Source organism: Oncorhynchus gorbuscha, linkage group LG11 (assembly GCF_021184085.1).
Source record: "Oncorhynchus gorbuscha isolate QuinsamMale2020 ecotype Even-year linkage group LG11, OgorEven_v1.0, whole genome shotgun sequence".
Lineage (NCBI taxonomy): Eukaryota > Metazoa > Chordata > Actinopteri > Salmoniformes > Salmonidae > Oncorhynchus > Oncorhynchus gorbuscha.
In genome coordinates, this window is record NC_060183.1 from 62,481,488 (window position 1) to 62,502,297 (window position 20,810).

Genomic DNA, 20,810 nt, shown 5'->3' on the forward strand with positions numbered 1-20,810 from the left:
TTGTTCTAGACCCCCGGGCTGGTTGAGTTTGTTCTAGACCCCAGGGCTGGTTGAGTTTGTTCTAGACCCCAGGGCTGGTTGAGTTTGTTCTAGACCCCAGGGCTGGTTGAGTTTGTTCTAGACCCCAGGGCTGGTTGAGTTTGTTCTAGACCCCGGGCTGGTTGAGTTTGTTCTAGACCCCAGGGCTGGTTGAGTTTGTTCTAGACCCCAGGGCTGGTTGAGTTTGTTCTAGACCCCAGGGCTGGTTGAGTTTGTTCTAGGGCTGGTTGACCCCCGGGCTGGTTGAGTTTGTTCTAGACCCCGGGCTGGTTGAGTTTGTTCTAGACCCCAGGGCTGGTGGTTTGTTTGTTCTAGACCCCCCCCGGGCTGGTTGAGTTTGTTCTAGACCCCAGGGCTGGTTGAGTTTGTTCTAGACCCCAGGGCTGGTTGAGTTTGTTCTAGACCCCAGGGCTGGTTGAGTTTGTTCTAGACCCCAGGGCTGGTTGAGTTTGTTCTAGACCCCAGGGCTGGTTGAGTTTGTTCTAGACCCCAGGGCTGGTTGAGTTTGTTCTAGACCCCCGGGCTGGTTGAGTTTGTTCTAGACCCCCGGGCTGGTTGAGTTTGTTCTAGACCCCAGGGCTGGTTGAGTTTGTTCTAGACCCCAGGGCTGGTTGAGTTTGTTCTAGACCCCAGGGCTGGTTGAGTTTGTTCTAGACCCCAGGGCTGGTTGAGTTTGTTCTAGACCCCAGGGCTGGTTGAGTTTGTTCTAGACCCCAGGGCTGGTTGAGTTTGTTCTAGACCCCAGGGCTGGTTGAGTTTGTTCTAGACCCCGGGCTGGTTGAGTTTGTTCTAGACCCCCGGGCTGGTTGAGTTTGTTCTAGACCCCAGGGCTGGTTGAGTTTGTTCTAGACCCCGGGCTGGTTGAGTTTGTTCTGGACCCCCAGGGCTGGTTGAGTTTGTTCTAGACCCCAGGGCTGGTTGAGTTTGTTCTAGACCCCAGGGCTGGTTGAGTTTGTTCTAGACCCCAGGGCTGGTTGAGTTTGTTCTAGACCCCGGGCTGGTTGAGTTTGTTCTAGACCCCAGGGCTGGTTGAGTTTGTTCTAGACCCCAGGCTGGTTGAGTTTGTTCTAGACCCCAGGGCTGGTTGAGTTTGTTCTAGACCCCAGGGCTGGTTGAGTTTGTTCTGACCCCAGGGCTGGTTGAGTTTGTTCTAGACCCCAGGGCTGGTTGAGTTTGTTCTAGACCCCAGGGCTGGTTGAGTTTGTTCTAGACCCCAGGGCTGGTTGAGTTTGTTCTAGACCCCAGGGCTGGTTGAGTTTGTTCTAGACCCCAGGGCTGGTTGAGTTTGTTCTAGACCCCAGGGCTGGTTGAGTTTGTTCTAGACCCCAGGGGCTGGTTGAGTTTGTTCTAGACCCCAGGGCTGGTTGAGTTTGTTCTAGACCCCGGGCTGGTTGAGTTTGTTCTAGACCCCAGGGCTGGTTGAGTTTGTTCTAGACCCCAGGGCTGGTTGAGACCCCCGGGCTGGTTGAGTTTGTTCTAGACCCCAGGGCTGGTTGAGTTTGTTCTAGACCCCAGGGCTGGTTGAGTTTGTTCTAGACCCCAGGGCTGGTTGAGTTTGTTCTAGACCCCAGGGCTGGTTGAGTTTGTTCTAGACCCCAGGGGTTGGTTTGTTCTAGACCCCGGGCTTTTGTTCTAGACCCCAGGGGTGAGTTTGTTCTAGTTTGTTTGTTCTAGACCCCAGGGCTGGTTGAGTTTGTTCTAGACCCCAGGGCTGGTTGAGTTTGTTCTAGACCCCGGGCTGGTTGAGTTTGTTCTAGACCCCCGGGCTGGTTGAGTTTGTTCTAGACCCCAGGGCTGGTTGAGTTTGTTCTAGACCCCGGGCTGGTTGAGTTTGTTCTAGACCCCAGGGCTGGTTGAGTTTGTTCTAGACCCCAGTTTGTTCTAGACCCCAGGGCTGGTTGAGTTTGTTCTAGACCCCAGGGCTGGTTGAGTTTGTTCTAGACCCCAGGGCTGGTTGAGTTTGTTCTAGACCCCAGGGCTGGTTGAGTTTGTTCTAGACCCCAGGGCTGGTTGAGTTTGTTCTAGACCCCAGGGCTGGTTGAGTTTGTTCTAGACCCCAGGGCTGGTTGAGTTTGTTCTAGACCCCGGGCTGGTTGAGTTTGTTCTAGACCCCAGGGCTGGTTGAGTTTGTTCTAGACCCCAGGGCTGGTTGAGTTTGTTCTAGACCCCAGGGCTGGTTGAGTTTGTTCTAGACCCCAGGGCTGGTTGAGTTTGTTCTAGACCCCAGGGCTGGTTGAGTTTGTTCTAGACCCCGGGCTGGTTGAGTTTGTTCTAGACCCCAGGGCTGGTTGAGTTTGTTCTAGACCCCAGGGCTGGTTGAGTTTGTTCTAGACCCCGGGCTGGTTGAGTTTGTTCTAGACCCCAGGGCTGGTTGAGTTTGTTCTAGACCCCAGGGCTGGTTGAGTTTGTTCTAGACCCCAGGGCTGGTTGAGTTTGTTCTAGACCCCAGGGCTGGTTGAGTTTGTTCTAGACCCCAGGGCTGGTTGAGTTTGTTCTAGACCCCCGGGCTGGTTGAGTTTGTTCTAGACCCCAGGGCTGGTTGAGTTTGTTCTAGACCCCGGGCTGGTTGAGTTTGTTCTAGACCCCAGGGCTGGTTGAGTTTGTTCTAGACCCCAGGGCTGGTTGAGTTTGTTCTAGACCCCAGGGCTGGTTGAGTTTGTTCTAGACCCCAGGGCTGGTTGAGTTTGTTCTAGACCCCAGGGCTGGTTGAGTTTGTTCTAGACCCCAGGGCTGGTTGAGTTTGTTCTAGACCCCGGGCTGGTTGAGTTTGTTCTAGACCCCGGGCTGGTTGAGTTTGTTCTAGACCCCAGGGCTGGTTGAGTTTGTTCTAGACCCCAGGGCTGGTTGAGTTTGTTCTAGACCCCAGGGCTGGTTGAGTTTGTTCTAGACCCCGGGCTGGTTGAGTTTGTTCTAGACCCCGGGCTGGTGAGTTTGTTCTAGACCCCCGGGCTTTGAGTTTGTTCTAGACCCCAGGGCTGGTTGAGTTTGTTCTAGACCCCAGGGCTGGTTGAGTTTGTTCTAGACCCCAGGGCTGGTTGAGTTTGTTCTAGACCCCAGGGGCTGGTTGAGTTTGTTCTAGACCCCAGGGCTTTGAGTTTGTTCTAGACCCCTGGGCTGGTTGAGTTTGTTCTAGACCCCAGGGCTGGTTGAGTTTGTTCTAGACCCCAGGGCTGGTTGAGTTTGTTCTAGACCCCAGGGCTGGTTGAGTTTGTTCTGGTTGAGTTTGTTCTACCCCAGGGCTGGTTGAGTTTGTTCTAGACCCCAGGGCTGGTTGAGTTTGTTCTAGACCCCAGGGCTGGTTGAGTTTGTTCTAGACCCCAGGGCTGGTTGAGTTTGTTCTAGACCCCCGGGCTGGTTGAGTTTGTTCTAGACCCCCGGGCTGGTTGAGGGCTGGTTGAGTTTGTTCTAGACCCCAGGGCTGGTTGAGTTTGTTCTAGACCCCAGGGCTGGTTGAGTTTGTTCTAGACCCCCGGGCTGGTTGAGTTTGTTCTAGACCCCCGGGCTGGTTGAGTTTGTTCTAGACCCCGGGCTGGTTGAGTTTGTTCTAGACCCCAGGGCTGGTTGAGTTTGTTCTAGACCCCGGGCTGGTTGAGTTTGTTCTAGACCCCGGGCTGGTTGAGTTTGTTCTAGACCCCAGGGCTGGTTGAGTTTGTTCTAGACCCCAGGGCTGGTTGAGTTTGTTCTAGACCCCGGGCTGGTTGAGTTTGTTCTAGACCCCAGGGCTGGTTGAGTTTGTTCTAGACCCCAGGGCTGGTTGAGTTTGTTCTAGACCCCAGGGCTGGTTGAGTTTGTTCTAGACCCCAGGGCTGGTTGAGTTTGTTCTAGACCCCCGGGCTGGTTGAGTTTGTTCTAGACCCCAGTTTGTTCTAGACCCCAGGGCTGGTTGAGTTTGTTCTAGACCCCCGGGCTGGTTGAGTTTGTTCTAGACCCCAGGGCTGGTTGAGTTTGTTCTAGACCCCAGGGCTGGTTTGTTCTAGTTTGTTCTAGACCCCAGGGCTGGTTGAGTTTGTTCTAGACCCCAGGGCTGGTTGAGTTTGTTCTAGACCCCGGGCTGGTTGAGTTTGTTCTAGACCCCAGGGCTGGTTGAGTTTGTTCTAGACCCCAGGGCTGGTTGAGTTTGTTCTAGACCCCAGGGCTGGTTGAGTTTGTTCTAGACCCCAGGGCTGGTTGAGTTTGTTCTAGACCCCCGGGCTGGTTGAGTTTGTTCTAGACCCCAGGGCTGGTTGAGTTTGTTCTAGACCCCAGGGCTGGTTGAGTTTGTTCTAGACCCCAGGGCTGGTTGAGTTTGTTCTAGACCCCAGGGCTGGTTGAGTTTGTTCTAGACCCCGGGCTGGTTGAGTTTGTTCTAGACCCCAGGGCTGGTTGAGTTTGTTCTAGACCCCAGGGCTGGTTGAGTTTGTTCTAGACCCCAGGGCTGGTTGAGTTTGTTCTAGACCCCAGGGCTGGTTGAGTTTGTTCTAGACCCCCGGGCTGGTTGAGTTTGTTCTAGACCCCGGGCTGGTCTAGACCCCAGGGCTGGTTGAGTTTGTTCTAGACCCCAGGGCTGGTTGAGTTTGTTCTAGACCCCGGGCTGGTTGAGTTTGTTCTAGACCCCAGGGCTGGTTGAGTTTGTTCTAGACCCCGGGCTGGTTGAGTTTGTTCTAGACCCCCGGGCTGGTTGAGTTTGTTCTAGACCCCAGGGCTGGTTGAGTTTGTTCTAGACCCCAGGGCTGGTTGAGTTTGTTCTAGACCCCAGGGCTGGTTGAGTTTGTTCTAGACCCCAGGGCTGGTTGAGTTTGTTCTAGACCCCAGGGCTGGTTGAGTTTGTTCTAGACCCCAGGGCTGGTTGAGTTTGTTCTAGACCCCAGGGCTGGTTGAGTTTGTTCTAGACCCCAGGGCTGGTTGAGTTTGTTCTAGACCCCAGGGCTGGTTGAGTTTGTTCTAGACCCCAGGGCTGGTTGAGTTTGTTCTAGACCCCCGGGCTGGTTGAGTTTGTTCTAGACCCCAGGGCTGGTTGAGTTTGTTCTAGACCCCAGGGCTGGTTGAGTTTGTTCTAGACCCCAGGGCTGGTTGAGTTTGTTCTAGACCCCAGGGCTGGTTGAGTTTGTTCTAGACCCCCTGGTTGGCTGACCCCAGGGCTGGTGAGTTTGTTCTAGACCCCAGGGCTGGTTGAGTTTGTTCTAGACCCCAGGGCTGGTGAGTTTGTTCTAGACCCCCGGGCTGGTTGAGTTTGTTCTAGACCCCAGGGCTGGTTGAGTTTGTTCTAGACCCCCGGGCTGGTTGAGTTTGTTCTAGACCCCCGGGCTGGTTGAGTTTGTTCTAGACCCCAGGGCTGGTTGAGTTTGTTCTAGACCCCAGGGCTGGTTGAGTTTGTTCTAGACCCCAGGGCTGGTTGAGTTTGTTCTAGACCCCCGGGCTGGTTGAGTTTGTTCTAGACCCCAGGGCTGGTTGAGTTTGTTCTAGACCCCAGGGCTGGTTGAGTTTGTTCTGACCCCGGGCTGGTTGAGTTTGTTCTAGACCCCCGGGCTGGTTGAGTTTGTTCTAGACCCCAGGGCTGGTTGAGTTTGTTCTAGACCCCAGGGCTGGTTGAGTTTGTTCTAGACCCCAGGGCTGGTTGAGTTTGTTCTAGACCCCAGGGCTGGTTGAGTTTGTTCTAGACCCCAGGGCTGGTTGAGTTTGTTCTAGACCCCAGGGCTGGTTGAGTTTGTTCTAGACCCCAGGGCTGGTTGAGTTTGTTCTAGACCCCAGGGCTGGTTGAGTTTGTTCTAGACCCCAGGGCTGGTTGAGTTTGTTCTAGACCCCAGGGCTGGTTGAGTTTGTTCTAGACCCCAGGGCTGGACCCCAGGGCTGGTTGAGTTTGTTCTAGACCCCAGGGCTGGTTGAGTTTGTTCTAGACCCCAGGGCTGGTTGAGTTTGTTCTAGACCCCGGGCTGGTTGAGTTTGTTCTAGACCCCAGGGCTGGTTGAGTTTGTTCTAGACCCCAGGGCTGGTTGAGTTTGTTCTAGACCCCAGGGCTGGTTGAGTTTGTTCTAGACCCCAGGGCTGGTTGAGTTTGTTCTAGACCCCGGGCTGGTTGAGTTTGTTCTAGACCCCCGGGCTGGTTGAGTTTGTTCTAGACCCCGGGCTGGTTGAGTTTGTTCTAGACCCCAGGGCTGGTTGAGTTTGTTCTAGACCCCAGGGCTGGTTGAGTTTGTTCTAGACCCCCGGGCTGGTTGAGTTTGTTCTAGACCCCAGGGCTGGTTGAGTTTGTTCTAGACCCCAGGGCTGGTTGAGTTTGTTCTAGACCCCAGGGCTGGTTGAGTTTGTTCTAGACCCCAGGGCTGGTTGAGTTTGTTCTAGACCCCGGGCTGGTTGAGTTTGTTCTAGACCCCAGGGCTGGTTGAGTTTGTTCTAGACCCCCCCAGGGCTGGTTGAGTTTGTTCTAGACCCCAGGGCTGGTTGAGTTTGTTCTAGACCCCAGGGCTGGTTGAGTTTGTTCTAGACCCCGGGCTGGTTGAGTTTGTTCTAGACACCAGGGCTGGTTGAGTTTGTTCTAGACCCCAGGGCTGGTTGAGTTTGTTCTAGACCCCGGGCTGGTTGAGTTTGTTCTAGACCCCAGGGCTGGTTGAGTTTGTTCTAGACCCCAGGGCTGGTTGAGTTTGTTCTAGACCCCAGGGCTGGTTGAGTTTGTTCTAGACCCCAGGGCTGGTTGAGTTTGTTCTAGACCCCAGGGCTGGTTGAGTTTGTTCTAGACCCCGGGCTGGTTGAGTTTGTTCTAGACCCCAGGGCTGGTTGAGTTTGTTCTAGACCCCGGGCTGGTTGAGTTTGTTCTAGACCCCAGGGCTGGTTGAGTTTGTTCTAGACCCCCGGGCTGGTTGAGTTTGTTCTAGACCCCGGGCTGGTTGAGTTTGTTCTAGACCCCGGGCTGGTTGAGTTTGTTCTAGACCCCAGGGCTGGTTGAGTTTGTTCTAGACCCCGGGCTGGTTGAGTTTGTTCTAGACCCCAGGGCTGGTTGAGTTTGTTCTAGACCCCAGGGCTGGTTGAGTTTGTTCTAGACCCCGGGCTGGTTGAGTTTGTTCTAGACCCCGGGCTGGTTGAGTTTGTTCTAGACCCCAGGGCTGGTTGAGTTTGTTCTAGACCCCAGGGCTGGTTGAGTTTGTTCTAGACCCCGGGCTGGTTGAGTTTGTTCTAGACCCCGGGCTGGTTGAGTTTGTTCTAGACCCCGGGCTGGTTGAGTTTGTTCTAGACCCCCGGGCTGGTTGAGTTGACCCCGGGCTGGTTGAGTTTGTTCTAGACCCCAGGGCTGGTTGAGTTTGTTCTAGACCCCAGGGCTGGTTGAGTTTGTTCTAGACCCCCGGGCTGGTTGAGTTTGTTCTAGACCCCAGGGCTGGTTGAGTTTGTTCTAGACCCCAGGGCTGGTTGAGTTTGTTCTAGACCCCAGGGCTGGTTGAGTTTGTTCTAGACCCCAGGGCTGGTTGAGTTTGTTCTAGACCCCCGATCTGGTTGAGTTTGTTCTAGACACCAGGGCTGGTTGAGTTTGTTCTAGACCCCGGGCTGGTTGAGTTTGTTCTAGACCCCGGGCTGGTTGAGTTTGTTCTAGACCCCAGGGCTGGTTGAGTTTGTTCTGGTTGAGTTTGTTCTAGACCCCCGGGCTGGTTGAGTTTGTTCTAGACACCAGGGCTGGTTGAGTTTGTTCTAGACTCCCGGGCTGGTTGAGTTTGTTCTAGACCCCAGGGCTGGTTGAGTTTGGTCTAGACCCCAGGGCTGGTTGAGTTTGTTCTAGACCCCAGGGCTGGTTGAGTTTGTTCTAGACCCCAGGGCTGGTTGAGTTTGGTCTAGACCCCCAGGGCTGGTTGAGTTTGTTCTAGACCTCAGGGCTGGTTGAGTTTGTTCTAGACCCCAGGGCTCGTTGAGTTTGTTCTAGACCCCAGGGCTGGTTGACTTTGTTCTAGACCCCAGGGCTTGTTGAGTTTGTTCTAGACCCCAGGGCTGGTTGAGTTTGTTCTAGACCCCAGGGCTGGTTGAGTTTGGTCTAGACCCCCAGGGCTGGTTGAGTTTGTTCTAGACCCCAGGGCTGGTTGAGTTTGTTCTAGACCCCAGGGCTCATTGAGTTTGTTCTAGACCCCAGGGCTGGTTGAGTTTGTTCTAGACCCCAGGGCTCGTTGAGTTTGTTCTAGAACCCAGGGCTGGTTGAGTTTGTTCTAGACCCCAGGGCTGGTTGAGTTTGTTCTAGACCCCAGGGCTGGTTGAGTTTGTTCTAGACCCCAGGGCTCGTTGAGTTTGTTCTAGACCCCAGGGCTCGTTGAGTTTGTTCTAGACCCCAGGGCTGGTTGAGTTTGTTCTAGACCCCAGGGCTCGTTGAGTTTGTTCTAGACCCCAGGGCTGGTTGAGTTTGTTCTAGACCCCAGGGCTGGTGAGTTTGTTCTAGACCCCAGGGCTGGTTGAGTTTGTTCTAGACCCCAGGGCTCGTTGAGTTTGTTCTAGACCCCAGGGCTGGTTGAGTTTGTTCTAGACCCCAGGGCTGGTTGAGTTTGTTCTAGACCCCAGGGCTGGTTGAGTTTGTTCTAGACCCCAGGGCTGATTGAGTTTGTTCTAGACACCAGGGCTGGTTGAGTTTGTTCTAGGCCCCAGGGCTGGTTGAGTTTGTTCTAGACACCAGGGCTGGTTGAGTTTGTTCTAGACCCCAGGGCTGGTTGAGTTTGGTCTAGACCCCCAGGGCTGGTTGAGTTTGTTCTAGACCCCAGGGCTGGTTGAGTTTGTTCTAGACCCCAGGGCTGGTTGAGTTTGTTCTAGACACCAGGGCTGGTTGAGTTTGGTCTAGACCCCCAGTGCTGGTTGAGTTTGGTCTAGACCCCCAGGGCTGTTTGAGGTTGGTCTAGACCCCCAGGGCTGGTTGAGTTTTGTCTAGACCCCTGGGCTGGCTAAGTTTGTTCTATAACCCAGGGCTGGTTGAGGTTGCTCTAGACCGCTGGGCTGGCTAAGTTTGTTCTAGAACCCAGGGCTGGTTGAGGTTGGTCTAGAGCCCAGCTTCAATGCACCTGCTAGCATGACAGATTCATACTGATGTCTTATCAAAGCCCTGGGACCAGAGGTTAGCACAAACACCATACATTAATTAACCTGTCATCTGCCTATAAATATACAGGGGACTCACCCGGCACTCACATCTCAGCCTCACCCCTCAGCCCAGTCTCACCCCTCAGCCCAGTCCTACCCCTCAGCCCAGTCTCAACCCTTAGCCCAGCCTCACCCCTCAACCTAGCCTCACCCCTCAGCCCAGCCTCACCCCTCAGCCCAGCCTCACCCCTCAACCCAACCTCAACCTTCAACCCAGCCTCACCTCTCAATCCAGCCTCACCTCTCACCCCACACTTACCTTCAGCCCCACCCCTCAACCCAGCTTCACCCTCAGCCTCTCCTCATCCCTCAGCCCAGCCTCAGTACTCTACACTCTACTCCACTTGAGTCCTGGGACATAAACAGATATCATGCCAAAACAGGTTTTGGAGAATTTATCCAAGATAGATAATACTGTGTACCATCTAAAATAACTCCACTGGAAATCATGTTAGGATATGTGTCCTAGGCTCTGTTAAAATAACATTTGATTTGTTATATGTCTGAGATTCTGTCTGTCAGCAGGCTGTGGTGTTGGGGGCAGGGTGTTGATGGTGAGGCCTGATGTTTTGACAGGCCCTCTGAGATCCTCAGTCACAGTGTCAAGTAGTCACAGAGGAGGACGCCAGTCCCACACCACATGACATGTACTGGACTGTAGTATACTGTAGCCTGGCCTGGGAGCAGTACATAGATTCCTGGAAGAAAACAGCAGAATACATTGAGCTAGATGGAATGGAACACAAAGGCTCAGACAGAATATACAGGCTCTAGACCAGTCTAGAGCGGACACAGAATAATAGATAACAGAACTTGACGGATCATACAGACCTAGATGGAAGTCATAGACCCCAAACAGAAAACACGGGTGTCTCCGAGGCCCATTCCAGTCAGAGGGTGCATGGAATCTATCCACTTTTATTTATCCCCTTCTCTCTCTTTTTTGGCCTGTTTCCGCCTTTTACATTCATTTCTTTCCATTGACCTGACAGACATATCCACTGATATTGTTGAGGAAGATTTATAGCGTACACTGAAGGCCTCAAGGGTTCCTCACTAACTACCGGCAGAAATAGGACACTCTGCAGAAAACCTGATTATGGGAACTTATATTGACAAAGGGAACCTGAACACTGCTGTATCCAAATCATTGTCCAGTTCAAAGAAGGTGATATGGGTTCCGTTTAGGGTATTAAGGTAAGTCTTAAATGTATTACTCTCTCTCTCCACAGACAGATGAGCTGTGACCAGATCTAACCACAGTCTGCATGGTGATCTACATTACTGGAACTCAGCTGTCTTCACCGCTCAACCCTGTGACTGCTCCCATCCCACTGCCATAGAGATCTGCTCTTCCTCTCCACAGACAGATGAGCTGTGACCAGATCTAACCACAGTCTGCATGGTGATCTATATTACTGGAACTCAGCTGTCTTCACCGCTCAACCCTGTGACTGCTCCCATCCCACTGCCATAGAGATCTGCTCTTCCTCACCACAGCAGCAACAGCTAGCGATCCAATGTTAGCAGCATTTGAACCACCTCCAAACTTACTGTGGTTTGCTGCAACGGAATTGCCATTCAGTAACTTACACTGATACTTCAGAAGAAAGTAAGCAAGTAGGCTAACGTAAGTTAAGTCTCTGACAGTTAAGTTGTCCTCCACTGCAGCTCTTTTGCAGAAATTCTTGCCAATGAGAATTGGTTCCCAACTGACCTAGCAGGTTAGATGAAGGACAAATAAAGACAAATAGATAGATAGATAACTAATCAGAGTTAGTGAGATGGATGAGTCGTACAACAACAGGATGTCGCTGGTGAAGGGCGCCAAGGACATCGCCAAAGAGGCCAAACGCCATGCTGCCAAGAAGGTCAGCAAGATCGTGAACCGCGCCACGGAAGAGTACTCCTCCCAACGCAAATACAGCCAGTTCCAGAACGAGGACAAAGACAATGACTACACGTTCTACACACAGCCCGACAGAAATGGCCACTTTCCCTGCAGCCGCACCGCCAACGACGAAGACGGCGAACACTACGCCAGTGACGCCACAGAGGGTCACGATGATGAAGATGAGATCTACGAGGGGGAGTACCAGGGGGTGCCTGCTTACACTGACAGGAAGCCCAGGGATGGGCAGGATTCTCTGGGTCAACCTGTCTCAGACAGCCTGAGGGACCGTAAGGAGCTGGAGCTGGAGAGGCAGGCAGACGAGGAGGAGCTGGCCCAGCAGTATGAGCTGATCATGCAGGAGTGTGGCCACGGCAGGTTCCAGTGGCAGTTGTTCTTCGTGCTGGGCATGGCGCTGATGTCAGACGGTGTTGAGGTGTTTGTGGTGGGGTTCGTCCTGCCCAGCGCCGAGACTGACATGTGTGTTCCCAACTCTGGAGCTGGGTGGCTAGGTAAGTGTGTGTGTGTGTGTGTGTGTGTGTGTGTGTGTGTGTGTGTGTGTGTGTGTGTGTGTGTGTGTGTGTGTGTGTGTGTGTGTGTGTGTGTGTGTGTGTGTGTGTGTGTGTGTGTGTGTGTGTGTGTGTGTGTTGGTAGAAATAGGGGCAGTGAGGACGTTGGATGACATTTACAAATGTACTCTCATTACGTTAGAACAGGTTGGGTTGTCATGGCACCAAGTATTTGGATGCCTGAGTAGAGAGCTGTGTGTGCTCTAAGTGTCTACAGAACCAGAAATTCCAAGGCCACACAAACATGTTTTCTTGCTCACTTTTCCTGTCTGTCACCGGCATCATTCTGAGGTAGTGGTGACTCACCCTAATGAAACGGAGAAACTGTTTGCAGGCTTTGGAACCCTGAAATAGCCTTCTGGTACAGTGTAGGTCTGATTGTCTTGCCTCATCCACACTGTTAATGGAGAAGAGCTCCTAATTCACTGTCTGGTTAAGAAGAGAGCGAAAGAGAGAGGGAACGATAGAGAGAGAAAGAGAGGGAATGATAGAGAGAGTCAGAGAGAGAGAGAGAGAAAGAGAGAGGGAACGATAGAGTCAGAGAGAAAGAGAGAGGGAACGATAGAGAGAGAGAGATGGAATGATAGAGAGAGAGAGAGAGAGAGAGAGAGAGAGAGAGAGAGAGAGAGAGAGAGAGAGAGAGAGAGAGAGAGAGAGAGATAGAGGGGGAATGAGAGAGAGAGAGGGAAAGAGAGAGGGAACGATAGAGAGAGAAAGAGAGAGGGAATGATAGAGAGAGAAAGAGAGAGGGAACGATAGAGTCAGAGAGAGAGGGAACAATAGAGTCAGAGAGAGAGAGAGAAAGAGAGAGAGGGAACGATAGAGAGATTCAGAGAGAGTGAAAGAGCAAGGGAACAATAGTCAGAGAGAGGGAACGATAGAGATTCAGAGATAGAAAGAGAGAGGGAACGATAGAGAGAGAAAGAGAGAGGGAACGATAGAGTCAGAGAGAGAGGGAACAATAGAGTCAGAGAGAGAGAGAGAAAGAGAGAGAGGGAACGATAGAGAGATTCAGAGAGAGTGAAAGAGCAAGGGAACAATAGTCAGAGAGAGGGAACGATAGAGATTCAGAGATAGAAAGAGAGAGGGAACGATAGTCAGAGTGAGAGAGAAAGAAAGAGAAAACAGTCAGGTTTATATGGTTCTGAAATGGCTTGAGACAAAGAGAGGCATAATGACTGACACCTGCAGGAAAACACTTTTCTTTACCTGCTATTCTTCATTCTTTCTATCCATTCCCATCCCTCTCTCTTTGTTTCCTCCCTCTCTCTTCCTATCTCATTACCTCTTTATTACATCCCCTCTATGTTTTTGCATTGCTGTGGGATACGAGGTAGTATAATCTCTGCAGCATTATGCCTCTTTGCAGTTTAACCATGCTAACCCTAACTCTGTAAGCAAGGGCACCCTCATAGACGTCATCCTGACCAACTGGCCCTCCAAATACACCTCCGCTGTCTTCAACCAGGATCTCAGCGATCACTGCCTCATTGCCTGTATCCGCTACGGAGCCGCAGTCAAACGACCACCCCTCATCACTGTCAAACGCTCCCTAAAACACTTCTGTGAGCAGGCCTTACTAATCGACCTGGCCCGTGTTATGCAGGTGAATGAGGACCCAAAAGCGACTTGGCGAAAACAGAGTTTTAATCCAGTAAGAAACTTTACAAAACAAAAAGCATAATACTACTCGTAAAGACGAGAACAGACTGGAGACTTGATCGAGAACTGCAGGTTGCCTCGGGAAGGCACTTGAACCTAGCAGACTCAGACACCTGCTCACCACGCAGCATCTGAGGGAAACACGACACGACAGGGCAAAACATAGACACAGCACGGTGAATATAGATGAGGATCCGACAGGGCAGGTACGGAAAACAAGGAGAGAAATAGGGACTCTAATCAGGGAAAAGGATCGGAAACAGGTGTGGGAAGACTAAATGATGATTAGGGGAATAGGAACAGCTGGGAGCAGGAACGGAACGATAGAGAGAAGAGAGAGCGAGAGAGTGAGAGAGGGAGGGGGAGAGAGAGGGATAGAAAGAGGGAAAGAACCTAATAAGACCAGCAGAGGGAAACGAATAGAAGGGGAAGCACAGGGACAAGACATGATAATTAATGACAAAACATGACAGTACCCCCCCACTCACCGAGCGCCTCCTGGCGCACTCGAGGAGGAATCCTGGCGGCAACGGAGGAAATCATCAATGAGTGAACGGTCCAGCACGTCCCGAGACGGAACCCAACTCCTCTCCTCAGGACCGTAACCCTCCCAATCCACTAAGTATTGGTGACCCCGTCCCCGAGAACGCATGTCCATGATCTTATGTACTTGTAAATAGGTGCGCTCTCGACAAGGACGGGAGGGGGGGAGGGAAGACGAACGGGGGTGCGAAGAAAGGGCTTGACACAGGAGACATGGAAGACAGGATGGACGCGACGAAGATGTCGCGGAAGAAGCAGTCGCACAGCGACAGGATTGACGACCTGGGAGACACGGAACGGACCAATGAACCGCGGAGTCAACTTACGAGAAGCTGTCGTAAGAGGAAGGTTGCGAGTGGAAAGCCACACTCTCTGGCCGCAACAATACCTTGGACTCTTAATCCTGCGTTTATTGGCGGCTCTCACAGTCTGTGCCCTGTAGCGGCAAAGTGCAGACCTCACCCTCCTCCAGGTGCGCTCACAACGTTGGACAAACGCTTGAGCGGAGGGAACGCTGGACTCGGCAAGCTGGGATGAGAACAGAGGAGGCTGGTAACCCAGACTACTCTGAAACGGAGATAACCCGGTAGCAGACGAAGGAAGCGAGTTGTGAGCGTATTCTGCCCAGGGAGCTGTTCTGCCCAAGACGCAGGGTTTCTGAAAGAAAGGCTGCGTAGTATGCGACCAATCGTCTGATTGGCCCTCTCTGCTTGACCGTTAGACTGGGGATGAAACCCGGAAGAGAGACTGACGGACGCACCAATCAAACGACAGAACTCCCTCCAAAACTGTGACGTGAATTGCGGGCCTCTGTCTGAAACGGCGTCTAACGGGAGGCCATGAATTCTGAACACATTCTCGATAATGATTTGTGCCGTCTCCTTAGCGGAAGGAAGTTTAGCGAGGGGAATGAAATGTGCCGCCTTAGAGAACCTATCGACAACCGTAAGAATCACAGTCTTCCCCGCAGACAAAGGCAGACCGGTAATGAAGTCTAGGGCGATGTGAGACCATGGTCGAGAAGGAATGGGGAGCGGTCTGAGACGACCGGCAGGAGGAGAGTTACCCGACTTAGTCTGCGCGCAGTCCGAACAAGCAGCCACGAAACGGCGCGTGTCACGCTCCTCGGGATCAGTAGAAGCCACAGAAGAACTAAACAGACGGGATAAGGCATCAGGCTTGGTGTTTTTGCTACCGGGACGGTAAGAAATCACAAACTCGAAACGAGCGAAAAACAACGCCCAACGAGCTTGACGGGCATTAAGTCGTTTGGCAGAACGGATGTACTCAAGGTTCTTATGGTCTGTCCAAACGACAAAAGGAACGGTCGCCCCCTCCAACCACTGTCGCCATTCGCCTAGGGCTAAGCGGATGGCGAGCAGTTCACGGTTACCCACATCATAGTTGCGCTCAGATGGCGACAGGCGATGAGAAAAATAAGCGCAAGGATGAACCTTATCGTCAGACTGGAAGCGCTGGGATAGAATGGCTCCCACGCCTACCTCTGAAGCGTCAACCTCGACAATGAATTGTCTAGTGACGTCAGGAGTAACGAGGATAGGAGCGGACGTAAAACGTTCTTTTAGAAGATCAAAAGCTCCCTGGGCGGAACCGGACCACTTAAAACACGTCTTGACAGAAGTAAGAGCTGTGAGAGGGGCAGCAACTTGACCGAAATTACGAATGAAACGCCGATAGAAATTAGCGAAACCTAAAAAGCGCTGCAACTCGACACGTGACCTTGGAACGGGGCCAATCACTGACAGCTTGGACCTTAGCGGAATCCATCTGAATGCCTTCAGCGGAAATAACGGAACAGAGAAAAGTAACGGAGGAGACATGAAAAGAGCACTTCTCAGCCTTTACGTAGAGACAATTCTCTAAAAGGCGCTGTAGAACACGTCGAACGTGCTGAACATGAATCTCGAGTGACGGTGAAAAAATCAGGATATCGTCAAGATAGACAAAAACAAAGATGTTCAGCATGTCTCTCAGAACATCATTAACTAATGCCTGAAAAACAGCTGGCGCATTGGCGAGACCAAACGGCAGAACCCGGTACTCAAAATGCCCTAACGGAGTGTTAAACGCCGTTTTCCACTCGTCCCCCTCTCTGATGCGCACGAGATGGTAAGCGTTACGAAGGTCCAACTTAGTAAAGCACCTGGCTCCCTGCAGAATCTCGAAGGCTGATGACATAAGGGGAAGCGGATAACGATTCTTAACCGTTATGTCATTCAGCCCTCGATAATCCACGCAGGGGCGCAGAGTACCGTCCTTCTTCTTAACAAAAAAGAACCCCGCCCGGCCGGAGAGGAAGAAGGCACTATGGTACCGGCGTCAAGAGACACAGATAAATAATCCTCGAGAGCCTTACGTTCGGGAGCCGACAGAGAGTATAGTCTACCCCGAGGAGGAGTGGTCCCCGGAAGGAGATCAATACTACAATCATACGACCGGTGAGGAGGAAGGGAGTTGGCTCGGGACCGACTGAAGACCGTGCGCAGATCATGATATTCCTCCGGCACTCCTGTCAAATCGCCAGGTTCCTCCTGAGAAGTGGGGACAGAAGAAATGGGAGGGATGGCAGACATTAAGCACTTCACATGACAAGATACGTTCCAGGATAGGATAGAATTACAAGACCAATTAATAGAAGGATTATGACATACTAGCCAGGGATGACCCAAAACAACAGGTGTGAAAGGTGAACGAAAAATCAAAAAGAAATAGTCTCACTGTGGTTACCAGATACTGTGAGAGTTAAAGGTAGTGTCTCAAATCTGATACTGGGAAGATGACTACCATCTAAGGCAAACATGGGCGTAGGCTTGTCTAACTGTCTGAAAGGAATGTTATGTTTCCGAACCCATGCTTCGTCCATGAAACAACCCTCAGCCCCAGAGTCAATCAAGGCACTGCATGTAGCACCCGAACCGGTCCAGCGTAGATGGACCGACATAGTAGTACAGGATCTAGATGAAGAGACCTGAGTAGTAGCGCTCACCAGTAGCCCTCCGCTTACTGATGGGCTCTGGCCTCTTACTGGACATGAATTAACAAAATGTCCATCAAATCCGCAATAGAGGCACAGGCGGTTGGTGATCCTCCGTTCCCTCTCCTTAGTCGAGATGCGAATCCCTCCCAGCTGCATGGGCTCAGTCTCAGAGCCAGAGGAGGGAGATGGTTGCGATGCGGAGCAGGGAAACACCGTTGATGCGAGCTCTCTTCCACGAGCCTGGTGACGAAGATCTACCCGTCGTTCTATGCGGATGGCGAGAGCAATCAAAGAGTCCACACTGGAAGGAACCTCCCGAGAGAGAATCTCATCTTTGACCACTGTGTGGAGTCCCTCCAGAAAACGAGCGAGCAGCGCCGGCTCGTTCCAGTCACTAGAGGCAGCAAGAGTACGAAACTCTATAGAGTAATCCGTTATGGATCGATCACCTTGGCATAGGGAAGCCAGGGCCCTAGAAGCCTCCCCACCAAAAACTGAACGGTCAAAAACCCGAATCATCTCCTCTTTAAAGTTCTGGTAATTGTTAGAACAATCAGCCCTTGCCTCCCAGATAGCTGTGCCCCACTCTCGGGCCCGGCCAGTAAGGAGTGAAATGACGTAAGCAACCCGAGCTCTCTCTCTAGAGTATGTGTTGGGTTGGAGAGAGAACACAATCTCACACTGGGTGAGAAAGGAGCGGCACTCAGTGGGCTGCCCGGAGTAGCAAGGTGGGTTATTAACCCTAGGTTCTGGAGGCTCGGCAGGCCAGGAAGTAACAGGTGGCACGAGACGAAGACTCTGGAACTGTCCAGAGAGGTCGGAAACCTGAGCGGCCAGGTTCTCCACGGCATGGCGAGCAGCAGACAATTCCTGCTCGTGTCTGCCGAGCATGGCTCCTTGGATCTCGACGGCAGTGTTACGAGCGTCTGTAGTCGCTGGGTCCATTCCTTGGTCGGATCCTTCTGTTATGCAGGTGAATGAGGACCCAAAAGCGACTTGGCGAAAACAGAGTTTTAATCCAGTAAGAAACTTTACAAAACAAAAAGCATAATACTACTCGTAAAGACGAGAACAGACTGGAGACTTGATCGAGAACTGCAGGTTGCCTCGGGAAGGCACTTGAACCTAGCAGACTCAGACACCTGCTCACCACGCAGCATCTGAGGGAAACACGACACGACAGGGCAAAACATAGACACAGCACGGTGAATATAGATGAGGATCCGACAGGGCAGGTACGGAAAACAAGGAGAGAAATAGGGACTCTAATCAGGGAAAAGGATCGGAAACAGGTGTGGGAAGACTAAATGATGATTAGGGGAATAGGAACAGCTGGGAGCAGGAACGGAACGATAGAGAGAAGAGAGAGCGAGAGAGTGAGAGAGGGAGGGGGAGAGAGAGGGATAGAAAGAGGGAAAGAACCTAATAAGACCAGCAGAGGGAAACGAATAGAAGGGGAAGCACAGGGACAAGACATGATAATTAATGACAAAACATGACAGCCCGGGTATCCTGGAAGGACATTGACCTCATCCCGTCAGTTGAGGATGCCTGGTCATTCTTTAAAAGTAACTTCCTCTCCATTTTAGATAAGCATGCTCCGTTCAAAAAATGCAGAACTAAGAACAGATACAGCCCTTGGTTCACTCCAGACCTGACTGCCCTCGACCAGCATAAAAACATCCTGTGGCAGACTGCAATAGCATAGAATAGTCCCCGCGATATGCAACTGTTCAGGGAAGTCAGGAACCAATACACACAGTCAGTCAGGAAAGCTAAGGCCAGCTTCTTCAGGCAGAAGTTTGCATCCTGTAGCTCCAACTCCAAAAAGTTCTGGGACACTGTGAAGTCCATGGAGAACAAGAGCACCTCCTCCCAGCTGCCCACTGCACTGAGGCAAGAAACACGGTCACCACCGATAAATCCATGTTAATCGAAAACTTCAACAAGCATTTCTCAACGGCTGGCCATGCCTTCCGCATGGCTACTCCAACCACGGCCAACAGCCCCCCCCCCCCCGCAGCTCCTCGCCCAAGCCTCCCCAGGTTCTCCTTTACCCAAGTCCAGATAGCAGATGATCTGAAAGAGCTGCAAAACCCGAACCCGTATAAATCAGCTGGGTTTGACAATCTGGACCCTCTATTTCTGAAACTATCCCCCGCAATTGTCGCAACCCCTATTACCAGCCTGTTCAACCTCTCTTTCATATCGTCTGAGATCCCCAAGGATTGGAAAGCTGCCGCAGTTATCCCCCTCTTCAAAGGGGGTGACACCCTGGACCCAAACTGTTACAGACCTATATCCATCCTGCCCTGCCTATCTAAGGTCTTCGAAAGCCAAGTCAACAAACAGGTCACTGACTATCTCGAATCCCACCGTACCTTCTCCGCTGTGCAATCTGGTTTCCGAGCCGGTCACGGGTGCACCTCAGCCACACTCAAGGTACTAAATGATATTATAACCGCCATCGATAAAAGACAGTACTGTGCAGCCGTCTTCATCGACCTTGCCAAGGCTTTCGACTCTGTCAATCACCATATTCTTATCGGCAGACTCAGTAGCCTCGGTTTTTCGGATGACTGCCTTGCCTGGTTCACCAATTACTTTGCAGACAGAGTTCAGTGTGTCAAATCGGAGGGCATGCTGTCCGGTCCTCTGGCAGTCTCTATGGGGGTGCCACAGGGTTCAATTCTCGGGCCGACTCTTTTCTCTGTATATATCAATGATGTTGCTCTTGCTGCGGGCGATTCCCTGATCCACCTCTACGCAGACGACACCATTCTGTATACTTTCGGCCCGTCATTGGACACTGTGCTATCTAACCTCCAAACGAGCTTCAATGCCATACAACACTCCTTCCGTGGCCTCCAACTGCTCTTAAACGCTAGTAAAACCAAATGTGTGCTTTTCAACCGATCGCTGCCTGCACCTGCATGCCCGACTAGCATCACCACCCTGGATGGTTCCGACCTTGAATATGTGGACATCTATAAGAACCTAGGTGTCTGGCTAGACTGCAAACTCTCCTTCCAGACTCATATCAAACATCTACAATCGAAAATCAAATCAAGAGTCGGCTTTCTATTCCGCAACAAAGCCTCCTTCACTCACGCCACCAAGCTTACCCTAGTAAAACTGACTATCCTACCGATCCTCGACTTCGGCGATGTCATCTACAAAATTGCTTCCAACACTCTACTCAGCAAACTCAATGCAGTTTATCACAGTGCCATCCGTTTTGTCACTAAAGCACCTTATACCACCCACCACTGCGACTTGTATGCTCTAGTCGGCTGGCCCTCGCTACATATTCGTTGCCAGACCCACTGGCTCCAGGTCATCTACAAGTCCATGCTAGGTAAAGCTCCGCCTTATCTCAGTTCACTGGTCACGATGGCAACACCCATCCGTAGCACGCGTTCCAGCAGGTGTATCTCACTGATCATCCCTAAAGCCAACACCTCATTCGGCCGCCTTTCGTTCCAGTACTCTCCTGCCTGTGACTGGAACGAATTGCAAAAATCGCTGAAGTTGGACTTTTATCTCCCTCACCAACTTCAAACATCAGCTATCTGAGCAGCTAACCGATCGCTGCAGCTGTACATAGTCTATTGGTAAATAGCCCACCCATTTTCACCGACCTCATCCCCACACTGTTTTTATTTATTTACTTTTCTGCTCTTTTGCACACCAATATCTCTACCTGTACATGACCATCTGATCATTTATCACTCCATTGTTAATCTGCAAAATTGTAATTATTCGCCTACCTCCTCATGCCTTTTGCACACATTGTATATAGACTCCCCTTTTTTTCTCTACTGTGTTATTGACTTGTTAATTGTTTACTCCATGTGTAACTCTGTGTTGACTGTTCACACTGCTATGCTTTATCTTGGCCAGGTCGCAGTTGCAAATGAGAACTTGTTCTCAACTAGCCTACCTGGTTATATAAAGGTGAAATAAATAAATACATAAAAACTGTCTCAGGACACCCACAGCAGGATGTATGTAAGGGGGTATGGAAAGCCAC

At 51.6% G+C, this 20,810-nt stretch overlaps 1 protein-coding gene across 1 annotated transcript in view; it reads left to right on the forward strand.

Moving 5' to 3' along the window:
• LOC124047907 (synaptic vesicle glycoprotein 2C-like) overlaps nt 1-20,810 on the forward strand; it is a 92,909-nt gene that overhangs the window by 20,999 nt on the left and 51,100 nt on the right. Inside the window, exon 2 of the mRNA XM_046368240.1 lies at nt 10,347-11,517. Within this exon, the coding sequence (XP_046224196.1) occupies nt 10,899-11,517 (619 nt within the window). The 5' untranslated portion in view covers nt 10,347-10,898. The remainder of the gene's footprint in view (nt 1-10,346; nt 11,518-20,810) is intronic.